Source organism: Schistocerca gregaria, chromosome 3 (assembly GCF_023897955.1).
Source record: "Schistocerca gregaria isolate iqSchGreg1 chromosome 3, iqSchGreg1.2, whole genome shotgun sequence".
Classification (NCBI taxonomy): Eukaryota; Metazoa; Arthropoda; class Insecta; order Orthoptera; family Acrididae; genus Schistocerca; species Schistocerca gregaria.
Genome location: NC_064922.1, coordinates 554602330 through 554616559, shown reverse-complemented (window position 1 = coordinate 554616559; position 14230 = coordinate 554602330). Strand labels below are relative to the sequence as shown.

Sequence of the window (14230 nt, the reverse complement as noted above, 5' to 3'; positions counted from 1 at the left end):
TTTACAGAAGTTCTCCAGTGCTCTACCAACTGAGCTACCCAAGCACGACTCACGACCCGTCCTCACAGCTTTACTTCTGCCAGTACCTCGTCTCCTACCTTCCAAACTTTACAGAAGCTCTCCTTCTGTAAAGTTTGGAAGGTAGGAGACGAGGTACTGGCAGAAGTAAAGCTGTGAGGACGGGTCGTGAGTCGTGCTTGGGTAGCTCAGTTGGTAGAGCACTTGCCCGCGAAAGGCGAAGGTCCCAAGTTCGAGTCTCGGTCCGGCACACAGTTTTAATCTACCAGAAAGTTTCGTATCAGCGCACACTCCGCTGCAGAGTGAAAATCTCATTCAAGAATTTTATACATTACTAGCTGGATACCCGCCGATGCCCGGTACGCATTTGTTCCAGTATTCTATTAGTTCATCTCCCCCCTCCACCACCGTCGTCCAGCTGTTCTTCCCCCTGTCTCTGTCCGTCTCTTCTTCTTTCCTTTATCTATCTTCTCCTTCCCCCTTCGTCCATCTCGTCCTCTCCCTGTAGCTCAACCTCACCTCCTCAAGTCCATCCCCTACTCTCCCCTTTCTCTGTCCATCTCCTGCCCCCTGTCTGTGTCCATATACTACTCCCACTTTCTCACTCCTCGCTGACCCTCCTGCGGTGTAGTCGAGTATCGAAAGCGGCGCAAGAAGTAGCGACCATCGCAAGTATACTGCGCAACAAAGCGGTATCAGGAGGCACCAGTGAGATGCTAGGAAGAAGCCGAGCCTTCCGTAATTCCGAGGAGGAAGCACCGCGCCTCTTCCATGAAGTAGCATCGCCAGGAGGGCAGTTCTGTTGGTGGTGATATCCGGTCCATTTCCAGGAAGTTCCTGTCGGAATAACGTCGTTATGGTGCCTGCTCGAAGTGACGTAGCCCTTGTCAATCGTCGGAGAGTGAAGAGACTTATGTCTCCAGTGAACTGTGCCTACGCGCCAACGCTGTCAGAACTGTATCAACTAGTGTCTACGAACTTGTGTTTTCTAACGACTGTAGTGAAGACACGGTACGGTCATTCTGAAGTTGTATCAATTCGCCACTCAGTAATCGTGGGTCATTAAGTGTGTTCGGAACCCCAAGTCCACGTGTGCAGTTTCATATAGCTACAGCCAAGCCTGGGAGCAAAGATAAGTTTTGTTGCACCTAATAAAGTATTACTTATTCAGAGTGTTCTGATTAACTGCATTATAACTAGTCATCTCAGTGTGCAAAAAGTCGGACACAACAACCCCCACTCCAATAGGAGCTTGCTGTTTCTTATGTCCACAGTATTTCTCTCCTGTTAGTAACTTAGTTGAAATCGATCCAGGAGTTTAGGAGGAGCTTCTTACCCCTGGCTTTTTCCACATACGCACATGTTATATATACCTCACATAAATTTTAAATATTTCACACATGGTTGTACACATATTTTACCTGTATCTCTTGCCAATTTCGCCCTGGAGTTTAATTTCACGCAGTTCGTTGGATATGACATTATATCTCCTCAACTATGTGCCGCACAATGGTATGTTTTTGGAAGGTACAATCAGTGTTATATGGGAATACTGTTAAATACTCTTTAAACATATTTCGGTTATTTGCGCGCCGTGAGTTACGGTGCTTTTTTACTCCCATCCCCATCCCTCTGAGGGATACGTGGTCCTTACGCTCACAGGGGTTCTTTTCAGACAGTAAGAGTATATGTACCAATTTTGTTTGAAATAGATCCAGTAGTTTAGCAGGAGATGGTACGCCTGCTTAGCTGTGTGGTAACGTGCTTGCCTCCAGTGCACTGGGCCCAGGTTCGATTCCCGGCCGGGTTGGGGATTTTCTCAGTCGCTCTTGGACTGGGTGTTGTGTTGTCCTCATCATCAAGTCATCCAATGTGGCGGCGACTGAAATAAGACTTGCACTTGGCGCCCGAACCTGAATGGGACCTCCGGGCAAACAATGTCATACGATCATTTCATTTCAGCAGGAGATGTGGCACATATATACATATGTCCACTTGAGTAATAGCCATGAATCTACAAGAAACACGAGCAAAATAAGAGTGGAAGACAAAGAACGAAATGCTGAGATTACAAATGGTAAAATCTGGAGATATAAACTTTCGGCCCTACTGTTCAATCTATACATCAAAGAAACAGTAACGTAAAGAAAAGGAAAGGCTTAGAGTGGTATATAATTGAGAATGAAAGGTTATCTGATGACATTACTATTCTCAAGGAAAGCGAAGAAGAATTATAGGAGTTGGTAAATTGAATGAACAGTCTAGCGGGAACGCATTATGGATTGAGAGTCAACCGAAGAAACTAATGAGGAGTAGAAGAAACGTCATTAGCGACAAACTTAACATTAAAATTGGGACAGACGAAACTGACAATTGACTTGCTTCTTTTCCTCGTAAGCAACATAACACATGACGGACGAAACATGGAGGACATTATAAGCAAACTGTTACACGTACAGAAGGCAATTGTTTGGAGCACAGCGTTGTGTGGAAGTGAATCATGGACTGTGGGAAAGCGGGAAAAGAAGAAAACTGATTCGCATGAGATGAAGACAAGAACGTGTAGAAAACATTGATAAGGTGAGGAGACGGGATGATAGTTTATCTGATAAGATATGAAGAAACGATTTCCATGATATTTGAGGAAGATGTGTACGATGAAACCTGTAGGGGAAGACAAATTGGAATATATAAAACAAATAGTTATAGGCGTTGGGTGCAAGTGCTACTTTGAGATGAAGTGGTTGACGCAGAAGGGATATCGTGATGAGCTGCACAAAACCAGTCAGAATACTGCTGACAAGAACAAACAAACAAAACATAACGCTCCTTCCTCCGTTCTGGACCCTTCCGACGATCCAACGGCTATCTGTCCGATGGAGCATAAAACGTGATTCAGTTGAAGAGGGGACAGATCGCTCAGTGGACATTCAGTTGCGGTACTGAAGTGCGAATTGCAGCCTTCGTCGCGATGAACGGCAGTCAACATGAGTGCATGAACCAGACACCTGCAGTGAGAAGCTCATGTGCATCAACGTTCACTGAACAGTTGTTGAGGAGACACTGTTGGTAGCCCCTTGGTTCATCTGGAAATTCAGTTGTTCAACAGTTGCACGTCTAAAAAAAAGGTTCAAATGTGTGTGAGATCTTATGGGACTTAACTGCTAATGTCATCAGTCCCTAAGCTTACACACTACTTAACCTAATTACCCTAAGGACAAACGGGCACATCCATGCCCGCGGGAGGACTCGAACCTCCACCGCGACCGTTGCACGTCTGTTTGCCCGTACACATCCCCGCAACCGTCATTCGCCTCTGTCATCTACGGCCTTTGATGCACCACAATTGCGTCGGCGCCGGTTTGGATAGAGAATCGAGGAAACAGGAAGAAGTTGTGTGGAACTATGAATAAAATAAGCAAAATGTACAAACTGAGAAGTCCATGTGCAAGATAGGCAACATCAAGGATAGCGTGAGCTCAGGAGCGCAGTGGTCCCGTGGTTAGCGTGAACAGCTGACGAACGAGAGGTCCTTGGCTTAAGTCTTCCCTCTTGTGAAAAATTTACTTTTTTTATTTTCGCAAAGTTATGATCTGTCCGTTCGTTCATTGACGTCTCTATTCACTGTAATAAGTTTAGTGTCTGTGTTTTGCGACCGCACCGCAAAACCTTGCGATTAGTAGACGAAAGGACGTGCCTCTCCAATGGGAACCGAAAACATTTGATCGCAAGGTCATAGGTCAACCGATTCCTCCACAGGAAAACACGTCTGATATATTGTATACGACACTGGTGACGGCATGTGCGTCACATGACAGGAATACGTTGTCGACCCACCTAACTTGTACACTTGGCGAATGGGTAAAAAGACTCTTCTACCTTGCCCGATTTAGGTTTTCTTTTGGATGTGATAATCACTCCCAAAAAAGTTTGTCACATAAACTGCAACAAATAAATGCAACAGTTTACAGTCGCACAGTTTTCTCTCTGCTCTGTCAAAACATTTGTTTTCAACGTTTTCAAATTTTTCTTGTGTGGACCGTCAAATTCTGCATATGTCCAAGCAAATTTAAACTTGTCCTGGAATTTTAGAGAGCGAAGTTGATTATTTGTGAGTACCTGGACTTTGATAATTGCCTGAAAATAAAAAAATCAAACTTTTTCACTCGAGGAAAGACTTGAACCAAGGACCTCTCATTCCAAAGCTGCTCACGCTAAACACGGGACCACGGCGCTCCTGACTCCATGCTCTCCTTGATGTTGTATATCTTGCGCATGGACTACTCAGTTTGTATACTTTGCTTATTTTTTTCATAGTTCCGCACAACTTCCTCCTGTTTTCAGAATGTCATTTTCACTCTGCAGCGGAGTGTGCACTGATATGAAACTTCCTGGCAGATTAAAACTGTGTGCCCGACCGAGACTCGAACTCGGGAACTTTGCCTTTCGCGGGCAAGCGTTCTACCATCTGAGCTACCGAAGCACGACGCACGCCCGCTACTCACAGCTTTTCTTCTGCCAGTATCTCGTCTCCTACCATTCAGGAGCGCTCGTTCTGCAAGGTTCGCAGGAAAGCTTCTGTAAAGTTTGGAAGGTAGGAGACGAGGTACTGGCAGAAGTAAAGCTGTGAGTACCGGCTGTGAGTCGTGCTTTGGTAGCTCAGATGGTAGATCACTTGCCCGCGAAAGGCAAAGGTCCTGAGTTCGAGTCTCGGTCGGGCACACAGTTTTAACCTGCCACGAAGTTTCTTCCTGTTTTCTCGATTGATCTGTGTTCAGTTTTTCAAGGCCTATCCACTGTGCCAAGTTATAACTAAATCTGAGGGGGGGGGGGGGGGTACGATGGGGAAGTTCCCTTGTGAGCTACACATTAAAGATACGTGAAATGACTGATTGGGGAATCCCAACCCACGTCGTGTTTAGCGGTGAGATCTGGAAACCTAACACTATGACATTTCGCACCATAGAATCAGCACACTGACAAATCCGAATGGGTTAGGAAGCAAGAAATTCAGTAAAAACTTTACAGTAATATGCTGAAACACGGAAGCTTAACGTAACTTAACGGCAGATTAGTGCTCTTCCCGCAACGACAAGATGCTCTTTTCTCTTTTATTCACAACAACAAGCCTCCTCCTCCATTCAGTACCAGAAGCTAACTGAGATGTTATAACCCAGATTTACCCTTTGTAAGTGAAAGAATATTGCAGAACTGTTCAAAATCTGTATGTACATGCACAGCACACACCAATTACGTGCCGTAACTTCCGAGCTAAAAGACCCCCGAAAGTTCGTTTCAAACGGAGGCACTGTTTTTAGAAAGACCGACTGGAAGTGATTTTCTTCTATTCTTCATAGAAAGATTTGTGTAATCCATACCAGCTCTGATGCTTACGAGGGCGCTGTGTACGCTATTAAAAACAGAGCATGGACAGGTTAGAAGAAACTTCAGAATCAGTTATCTCCGAGGGATAACATTTCCTACAGCTCCTATTCTAAAATTTTAAACTCTACAAAGAAAACTTTTTAAGCAATAAGAGTCTTCAAACAGCACATTTTGTACTCTTACTTGCAGCTTAGGCTCAATGGGAACTATGGATAAAGTTGATGGCGGAAACTGACATGAACGGGGCACAAGCAAATCTAGAGTCTATTAAGATGCTTGAGTAGTGAACCTTATCAATCAGATACCTATTAAGTTTTAAAGCAGTCAGATTGCTCACCGACATTTATTAAATGGGAAACCAATTTCTTCCACCAAACTAGACAAGAAAAATACCATAAGACGATGTAATTAAACGCGGATTTTTCATGTCTTTCACGTTAGATGAATTGGAACTGGCTCTATAGAAATGCTGGAGGGATAAGAACTTGGCCTTGATAACTTTGGATCAAATTAAATACTTTGGTCCATCGCAAAGAACTAATTACTACAGCTGCTGAAAAACTGCGTCCATTACTATTATACGGAGAAGATTAAGATTGCGGCCATGTATACCCGACAAAAATCGAATCAGTTCAAGAGGCTATCGACTGATTTTTCTTACTTTGTCACTTTTACAAGGCAACGGAGAGCCTAGTACTGAAAATACTTATGGAAGAGATTGATCTGTTACTGATTACAGAACAAGCATGCCTTAAGACAGTACAAAATTGCACACCTCAGAAAATTAACTTGGAAGATACAGAAGGTGGGTACGAAACAAACGATATTCCAGAAGATGTTTCTAGACACTTTACAGCAGTTTGCGATGTTGTGAACCGTAGCATTTTATTAACAGAACTCTCCATCATCAAAAAATACGATTTCTGAACCTGCACTGTAAAAATCTCCATAATCGAACCATGTTTGTGGACTTTCAAGTCACAGAAGCGGACAGAGAAAACAGAAAATTAGTTTGCCTCAAGGCGGTGTGTTAATGCTGTCTTTGTTCAACATCTCAAAAATAATACTGCCGGACCTGGAATTTCATCTACGCTGACACGGTGTTATCACTGGCCAAGACAAGACAATTGAAGAAGCAGAGGAAAATGGTTGATAGCACTAAAGAGCAGATACTACCACTACGTACTATGAAGGGAAACAACAGAAACAGAATCGTGGCTTTTTTTCTGAGAAATCCAACCACACCTTGCCTTCTAAGCAGCGCTGACTGAACACCAAGTTGAAAGTGGCTGTCAGAAATATTGTCGCGTGCAAATTGAAGTAAACAACCTAGAGAGAAAAACCAGAAGCTACGAGCGCTTTGCACTTTTTGCGTGCTACGCTAGTAGTCAACGAACATGTCCTATATGGTGCGGATCACAGCATACCATAAGAGTACACGTATCTATCATTGATATCACTGATACATGCAGCGTAATTACTCCGTCTGAAGTTCGACAAGTAGTAGCAAGAAATGAAAAGACTAAAGCAAAATCACCTGAAGTTCACTCTCTAATTTTGACATCAGAACGCAGATTCATATCTCACAAACAATCATGACGGATCTGGAATTTCATCTACGCTGAAACGATGTTATCACTGCCCAAGGCAAGACAATTGAGGAAGCAGAGGAGATGAGTCTCAAAACGAGACTAAAAGCGTGGCGTGTCTGAACGCAGGAACTTGAATTATGGACAGTACCCAATGAATGACTAAGTTACGGACACATGTAAGTACGGGCTTCCTAGAATCTCTCAGGAGAGTCCGTCGTGGTGCCATAGGGAAGAAAAGTAATATTCAGAGATAGGTCTGAGTGCGTGTTCTGCGAATGTAGAGAGGAGAAGACCTCAGCCCACTTCCTATAGCGTCTTTTATCTCCACTCCCGTGCGCCACGGAGGACTTAGCATCCTTCTGTGGACTGACCGTAGTATTTGCTAAGTTCTGGTCAGTCGTAACTTTAAGGTTCCCGTTCATGACGCGGTCTACTCAACTAGACTACTGATGAAAGTATACACAGTGAACACAAAATTTATTTATCAGAATCCACTACTAATAATTTCCGGGTATGCAGCCGGATCCCGTCGACATTCTGCCACGATATTTCGGCCCAGAGATGTCCGGCCATCATCAAGTGAGTACACAACTACTGAAGAGCCCAGGTGCAGTCGCGGTATTTATGCCGAATCTCGCGCATGTCGACGGGATCCGGCTACATACCCAGAAATTATTAGAAGAACAAATACGCCGGGAAAATTTCAGAAGAATCCACTACGTATGACAACGCAGATTTCTTTGGTTCATGTTCCAGGAATGGCGATATAATCTCAATTTTTCATCCCATTCCGTAACGCTGCACATGTCCTTCACTGAGGTATGGCTAACTGGGGGTCTGTTGTCGCAAGAAGAGAGCATTTTCTGTAGAAACAGGAAACATCTAAGGCATTGCTTGTCCTACGTATTTATCGTGTCACAGAGTACTTTCTAGTACTTCTAAGGAGCCCTGTCACGGATTGCACGGCACCTCCCGCTGGAGCTTCGAGTCCTTCCTCGGGCATGGGTGTGTGTGTTGTTCTTAGCATAAGTTAGATTCAGTAATGCGTAAATCTAAGAACCGATGACTTCAGCAGTTTGGAATTCACACACATTTGAACTTTCTACTAAGCCATGGTGAAGTGTACAGCTGCAAAAATTTCCGTCTGTTCTTCTTACAACAGTGCGAATAGTTTTGTGACAGTCCGATGCGACTTTGAAAAAGCACAATAAATTATCCGAGCGAGTCGCAGTCGGGTTAAGATGAGGGTACTGAGTAGGAAATACGAGTACATTAAATCCCATTTCATCAAACCACCCGTTTACGGTTTCTTATGAACTTCTCCCTCGTCGAGGAAAGAAAAAGAAGAGCCAGTCCTGCTAGAACTTCGTGCTTTCCCCATCAAGCTTTTTTTATACCCTGTTACCTCATGTTCCGCCTTCTGTAAGCATCATACCGCGCACGCGAGACGGACTTAACATGGGCGTCGCTACTGTCGTTGTACCTACGTAGTCATTTAAGTCAGTCAGAATATCTTCTCAAGAAATAACAACAGCTTCATAGAATTTCGCTGTGTATGCAGCTACATATCATATGTGGCACGACGCTCTGCTGTGCATGACAGCTGTCGGTGAAAGGTGAGAGACTGCCATTATAGTCATAGGAAGAAAAGAATGAGAAATAAATGACGATAGCAATAAAATTTTGATTTGTTGGTGCCTGTTGCGCAATAACACAGACCAAGTGTCTGCCGATCTACGGCAGAACATTCTCAAAACTATCTGAAGTAGTAATGTGTTAACATCGGGAAATCAGTTATTGAAGGTGCATGACATAGCTGAAGCTCTGTTACATCCGAGGAGAGGGTATATCGACATTTCACACAAAAAATCTCTATATAAAAAGCAATATTCTGATTGACTAACTCGCCATCATCGAGCCCAAACCGCTAAGGATAGAAACATGAAATTTGGAGGTGTGAATCTTACACTGTAGGCCTCGTTTAAGAAAGGATTTTTCTAAATTCCAGTCCTAATGGAGTGAAATAGAGGATGAAGGGTTTTTTGAAAAATGCCGTTATTAAGGCAATTTTGAAAGTAGACCTACGAAAATTGGTATTCGGTTTCTCGGCCAGTTTCGGAATTTTTGAAAATTTAACACTATGGGCGTGAAATGGAGTGGGAAAGCATTTTTGAAACTACTTCATGAATAAAGAACTACTAAAGTGTTTTTAAAGCTACATCTATGAACACTGCTATTTGACTTTCCTGTCAGAAATTGAGGAAATTTTGGAAATTGAGCCCCTAAGAGGGAGAAACAGGGAACGAGATTTTTTAATGAAAATATTCAATTATGAAAGCATTTTTAAAGCTAAATCTAAGAAAATTTAAATTTGGTTCTCAGTTAGAAATAAAAAAATACGAGTGATGGGGGTGAAACGAGGAATGAAAGATTTTATGGAAATATTTCATTGTGCAAGAATTTTTGAACGTAAATCTATGAAAGTTTGTATTTGGCTTGTCTGTTAGAAATAATCATACGTATTTCACTGTTTTTGGAAATTCAACCCCTAAGGGAGTGAAATAGGGTGTGTAACGTTTTACGAAAATATTCCGCTACGAAAGCATTTTTAAAGATAAATCTTTGAAATTAGTGTTCGGCTTCTCGGTTAGAGATGAAAAAGTACGTGTTTCACTGTCTTTGGAAATTGAACCCCTAAGGGGATGAAATAGGATCAAACCGATTCACTAACTCATCATCGCGCAGCCCAAACTGCTAAGGATGGAAACTTGAAGTTTGGAGAGGGTGTGTGTCTTAAACTACAGGCATTGTTTATGAAGGGATTGCCCGAAATTCGACTCCTAAGGGTGTGAAATAGGGGATGAAAGGCTTATCGGAATAATGCCATTATTAAGGGAATTTTTAAGCTAGAAATACGAAAATTGTATTTGGTTTCTAAGTCTGAAAATTAAAAATATGTGTTTCAGTATTTTTGAAATTCAACCACTAAGGCGGTAAAATAGTGGGTGAAAGTTCTTTTGAAAATAAGTAATTACTAAAGAACTACTAAAGGGTATGTAAGGCCACATATATGACAATTGGTCTTTGACTTCTCGGTTACAAATTTAAAAAAAAATACATGTTTCAGTGTTTCTAGATATTCAACCCCCAAGTGAGTGCCGTGGGGGATGAAACGTTTTACGAAAAAAATTTAAAGTAAAATTTATGAAAAATTCTATTTCACTTCTCGATTAGATATAAAAAAATATTTTTAGGGGATGAAAGTGTCAGTTACAGCAACGGCAACCTCCACAATAACTTCCCATTCCAAGTGCTACACCAAGCTCGCCCGTGCTTTCGAATTTGCTTATCACATTCTTTAAACAGGTTAATGACATCTGGTCTCTCCTCGAATCTTTCATTCGGCGATACATTCTCAGTGCAACACTGTAACTACTGCCGTTCACAGATGACAGTTGCACTAACAGCTCACGGTCTCTTCTCGAAAGCCTTACTGTTCAGTCACGTTACGGTTTTGTCAAATGATAGCGTGGTTGTCATACTGGTATACTAACAGTGTACAGCTCCAAATTTGCACCTGGTGGCCAACATTGGAACGAATATTTTTTCCCAGCGTAAATCGGGTCGACATTAATCCATTAGCAGTTTCGTAGTCATCTGATAATTACAACCGACACTGGACCTCCGCATCTATGTTCATGCTAAGTCACTGGATCTATTTCAGCCAAACTTGGTACAATATGACTCACTGTCTGGAGAGAATCTCTTTGGTGGTAAGAACCACCCACTTATCTAAGCGCTGGAAGTGGGAGGTGAAAAAGCAGTGTAGCCGACGATACGCGAGTACCCATACTTCATTCATCAGGTAGTCGAGAATCGAAGCACTTAGCGATTTGCAAGGAACTTCACACAGGATTTCAAACCATTACAAAACTTTTTTCGCTCGCAACCCTCACAAAATTGTGAAAGGAAATCATTGTATGACACACAGTTCAAGAGATATGACGTCATACACACTGAGATGCGTGAAAAACTGACGCATCATGTTTCTAATTTTTTTTTATATTATTGCCGTTCCTGGCGTGTAAGGCCTTCAGCCATGATTGTGGTCATTTGCCTTAAAATTCTAATTTGGTATTTGTTTTTTAGCAGTAATTCTTTAAAACCTTATTTACTGCCATTCCTGGCGTCTGAGGCCGTCTGCTGTGTTTGTGGCGACTGGCCTTTAATATTTCGATACTTATAATTTGTAAGTTGCAACGAGTTTTAAACATTTCTTAATTTATTGCCATTCCTGGCGTGTAAGGCCTTCTGCCCAGGTCACATGGCTTGCTTTTAAAACGTTATCTGTTGTATCTGTATTTAATGGTGATTTGCTAAATTGTATCTCACTGAAAACACTATCATTTACACTGTTGTTTATTGCTTCATTAACAACGTTTGGAATATTTATTTATTGTTGAGTCTGGAATTACTGGTTTGAAATAAATTGTCTGTAATTGTAAAAGGCAACCAATGGTAACTGATTACGGCCCCGTCCACAATCGGAACCGATTTCTGCCTTCCCTTGACTACCAGCAGGTTTCGACTTCCTTGATTATAAACGCGTCATATCACCTAAGTTCCACCAACATACAATCCAAAGTCTGTTGAAACGATAATGTGGTTTGTGGAAACTTATTTCTGAATTTGATTTACGATTTCTTATGCGAAGTAAAGCGTTTTATAGCTGACATGTGCACAGTTACGTGTGAATACAAGAGTGCAGTACTTGTTCCTCAGCGCTACCAACACTACGCGGGCAGTAACTCGGTGGAACTGTATAATACACCACCGTAGTGTTACTTTTCTCACATCAGTGGCGGGAATGCGACAACAAGGATGTGTTAATGCAGTAATCAATGTCACTCGCTACATAAACACACATGAAGGTAACTTACGGCAGTCGACTTCGTCGGAGCCGTCGGGGCAGTCGGACTCCAGGTCGCACTTCCAGGTGAGAGACAGGCAGCTGCCGTCCGTGCAGTGGAACTCGTTCTCGTGGCACGACCTGCTGAACAACGGATACAGCCCACATTAGATTGCCTTATCTGAGAACTACACAGCTATCAAAAATAATAGACGATAGTGAGCGTCTCACTACAACCCACGATAATGTCGTTGAGCGGGGTTTCAGAGTTATTTTAGGACAATAATTCCAAAATACTTTACCTTATTCAATTACAAGTTTCTTTAGCATGATATGTGCAGGAGATGGAGACCTTCCGTTACAGGCAACTATACTATCTGGCCAAAGTATCTGGGCATCAGTTAGTGTACATTAACGTGGGGTGTGTTTCCACCCCTCATCTTTACGAAGGCTTGAACTCTGCTGGGGACACTTTGAATGAGATATCTAACTGACTGTCAAGGAGTGGCAGCCCATTCTTCCTCAAGAGCCGAAACCAGACGAGGTAGTGATGTTGGACGCTAGGATTTGTTGCAAAGTCACAGTTCTAACTCATCCTGCATGTGTTCCATTGGGATCTGATCCGGATTCTGGGTAGACCAGTCCATTTCTGGAATGTTGTTGTCCACAAAACATTGCCTTTATAACAAGGTGCAGTGTCATACGGACACAACCATAGTCACGGAGCTGTTCCTCTGCTGTACGCAGTACAAAATGGTGTAAAATGTGTTCTTATTCTTCTGCATTTTCCGTTTTCTTAAGAGCAATAAGGCGACTACACCCTAGCCATGAAAAACACCCCTATACTGTAACCACTATCCACTTTGTACTTCACTGTTGCCACTACATATGATGGCAACTAACGTTCTCCAGGCATTGGCCAAACCCAAACGTTGCCATCGGATTTCCAATTACCAATTGTCCCTTGGCGTCACTCTTCATGCCACCTCAATCGTGGCTTCTCTGTGAAATGTGCGGCTTATGAGGAACTGATCGAGCATTATACCTGATTCCTTTTAACTTCCTGTGCACCATGGCCATTGTGCTAGCTGGACTGCCGTAACACTTCGGCGCTCACGAGTAATTTTGTAAGTAGGCTGTTTAGGTTTTTTTTTATTGGTAACGCCGCCGCCACGCAGCGCTCTGTATGAAAATCGCTGGCTATGCCGTGTGCAGTCTGTGGTTGGTTTGCATTGTTGTCTTCCATTGTAGTGTTGGGCAGCGGCAGCTGGATGCTAACAGCGCGTAGCGTTGCGCAATTGGAGGTGAGCCGCCAGCAATGGTGGACGTGGGGAGAGAGAGGGCGGAGTTTTGAAATTTGTAAGAATTGGTGTCATGAACTGATACATATATATGACTATTAAGTTAGGTGGCAGTAGTGGCGCTCGCTGTATTGCAGTAGTTCGAGTAACGAAGATTTTTGGTGAGGTAAGTGATTTGTGAAAGGTATAGGTTAATGTTAGTCAGGGCCATTCTTTTGTAGGGATTTTTGAAAGTCAGATAGCGTTGCGCCAAAAATATTGTGTTTCAGTTTAAGCACAGTCTTGTATAAATTTTTCTAAGGGGACGTTTCAGTTTCTTCCGATGATTTCATATGATTTCTCACAACGACCCTCTGCAGTGTTCGTCGGTTCCTTTTCATCAGCCCACCAGCTCTCCCTGGTCTTGGTTTAGCTGCTGTTATTCCTTCACGTTTCCATTTTACAATCACATTACCAACAGTCGCAGTTTTAGAAGAGTTCAAGAGTCCCCGTTTGACTTGTTTCTCACGTTAGAAGTAACTGTACTCTCCTGATGGATCCATTCAGCTGTTATTGCTTGTCTACTGACAACACAATACTCGCCGCTTCGTTTTACAGTGGCTGGTCAGTATATTGTAACATCTACGGTCAATTCCGCTATACGGATGCTTTTGATCAAATAGTGTACACACATCAAGCATTTATATTTTCAAACTTATCAGTCCTGATATGTCGATGTGATTGGATAAAAACTAGCTAGTCAAAAGATCAGTAATAATAACAACATTTAAAACGAAAACGTTTTATAATTACAACAGCATAAAGGGAATGATGTGCGCTCCTTTAAGGAGGTTATCTCGTGCAGTATATACTGGTGCACTGACAGAGAGCAGCATGCATTTAATGCCACCTTACACAATCAGCATCCTCCAGAAATTTTGTGCAATATCATATGGAAGTTTTGATAGAGAATATTAATTTAATAAGTTTTGTTTCATTAGTTTTTCTATAGCTCTCATTAACAATATATAGAGTTTTCGAAAGTA

The 14230-nt window shown here is 42.4% G+C and overlaps 1 protein-coding gene across 1 annotated transcript in view; it reads right to left on the bottom strand.

Moving 5' to 3' along the window:
* The window catches only part of LOC126354146 (low-density lipoprotein receptor-related protein 4), a 765275-nt gene that overhangs the window by 260785 nt on the left and 490260 nt on the right, over positions 1 to 14230 (bottom strand). The window contains exon 7 of the mRNA XM_050003556.1: positions 11936 to 12048. Within this exon, the coding sequence (XP_049859513.1) occupies positions 11936 to 12048 (113 nt within the window). The remainder of the gene's footprint in view (positions 1 to 11935; positions 12049 to 14230) is intronic.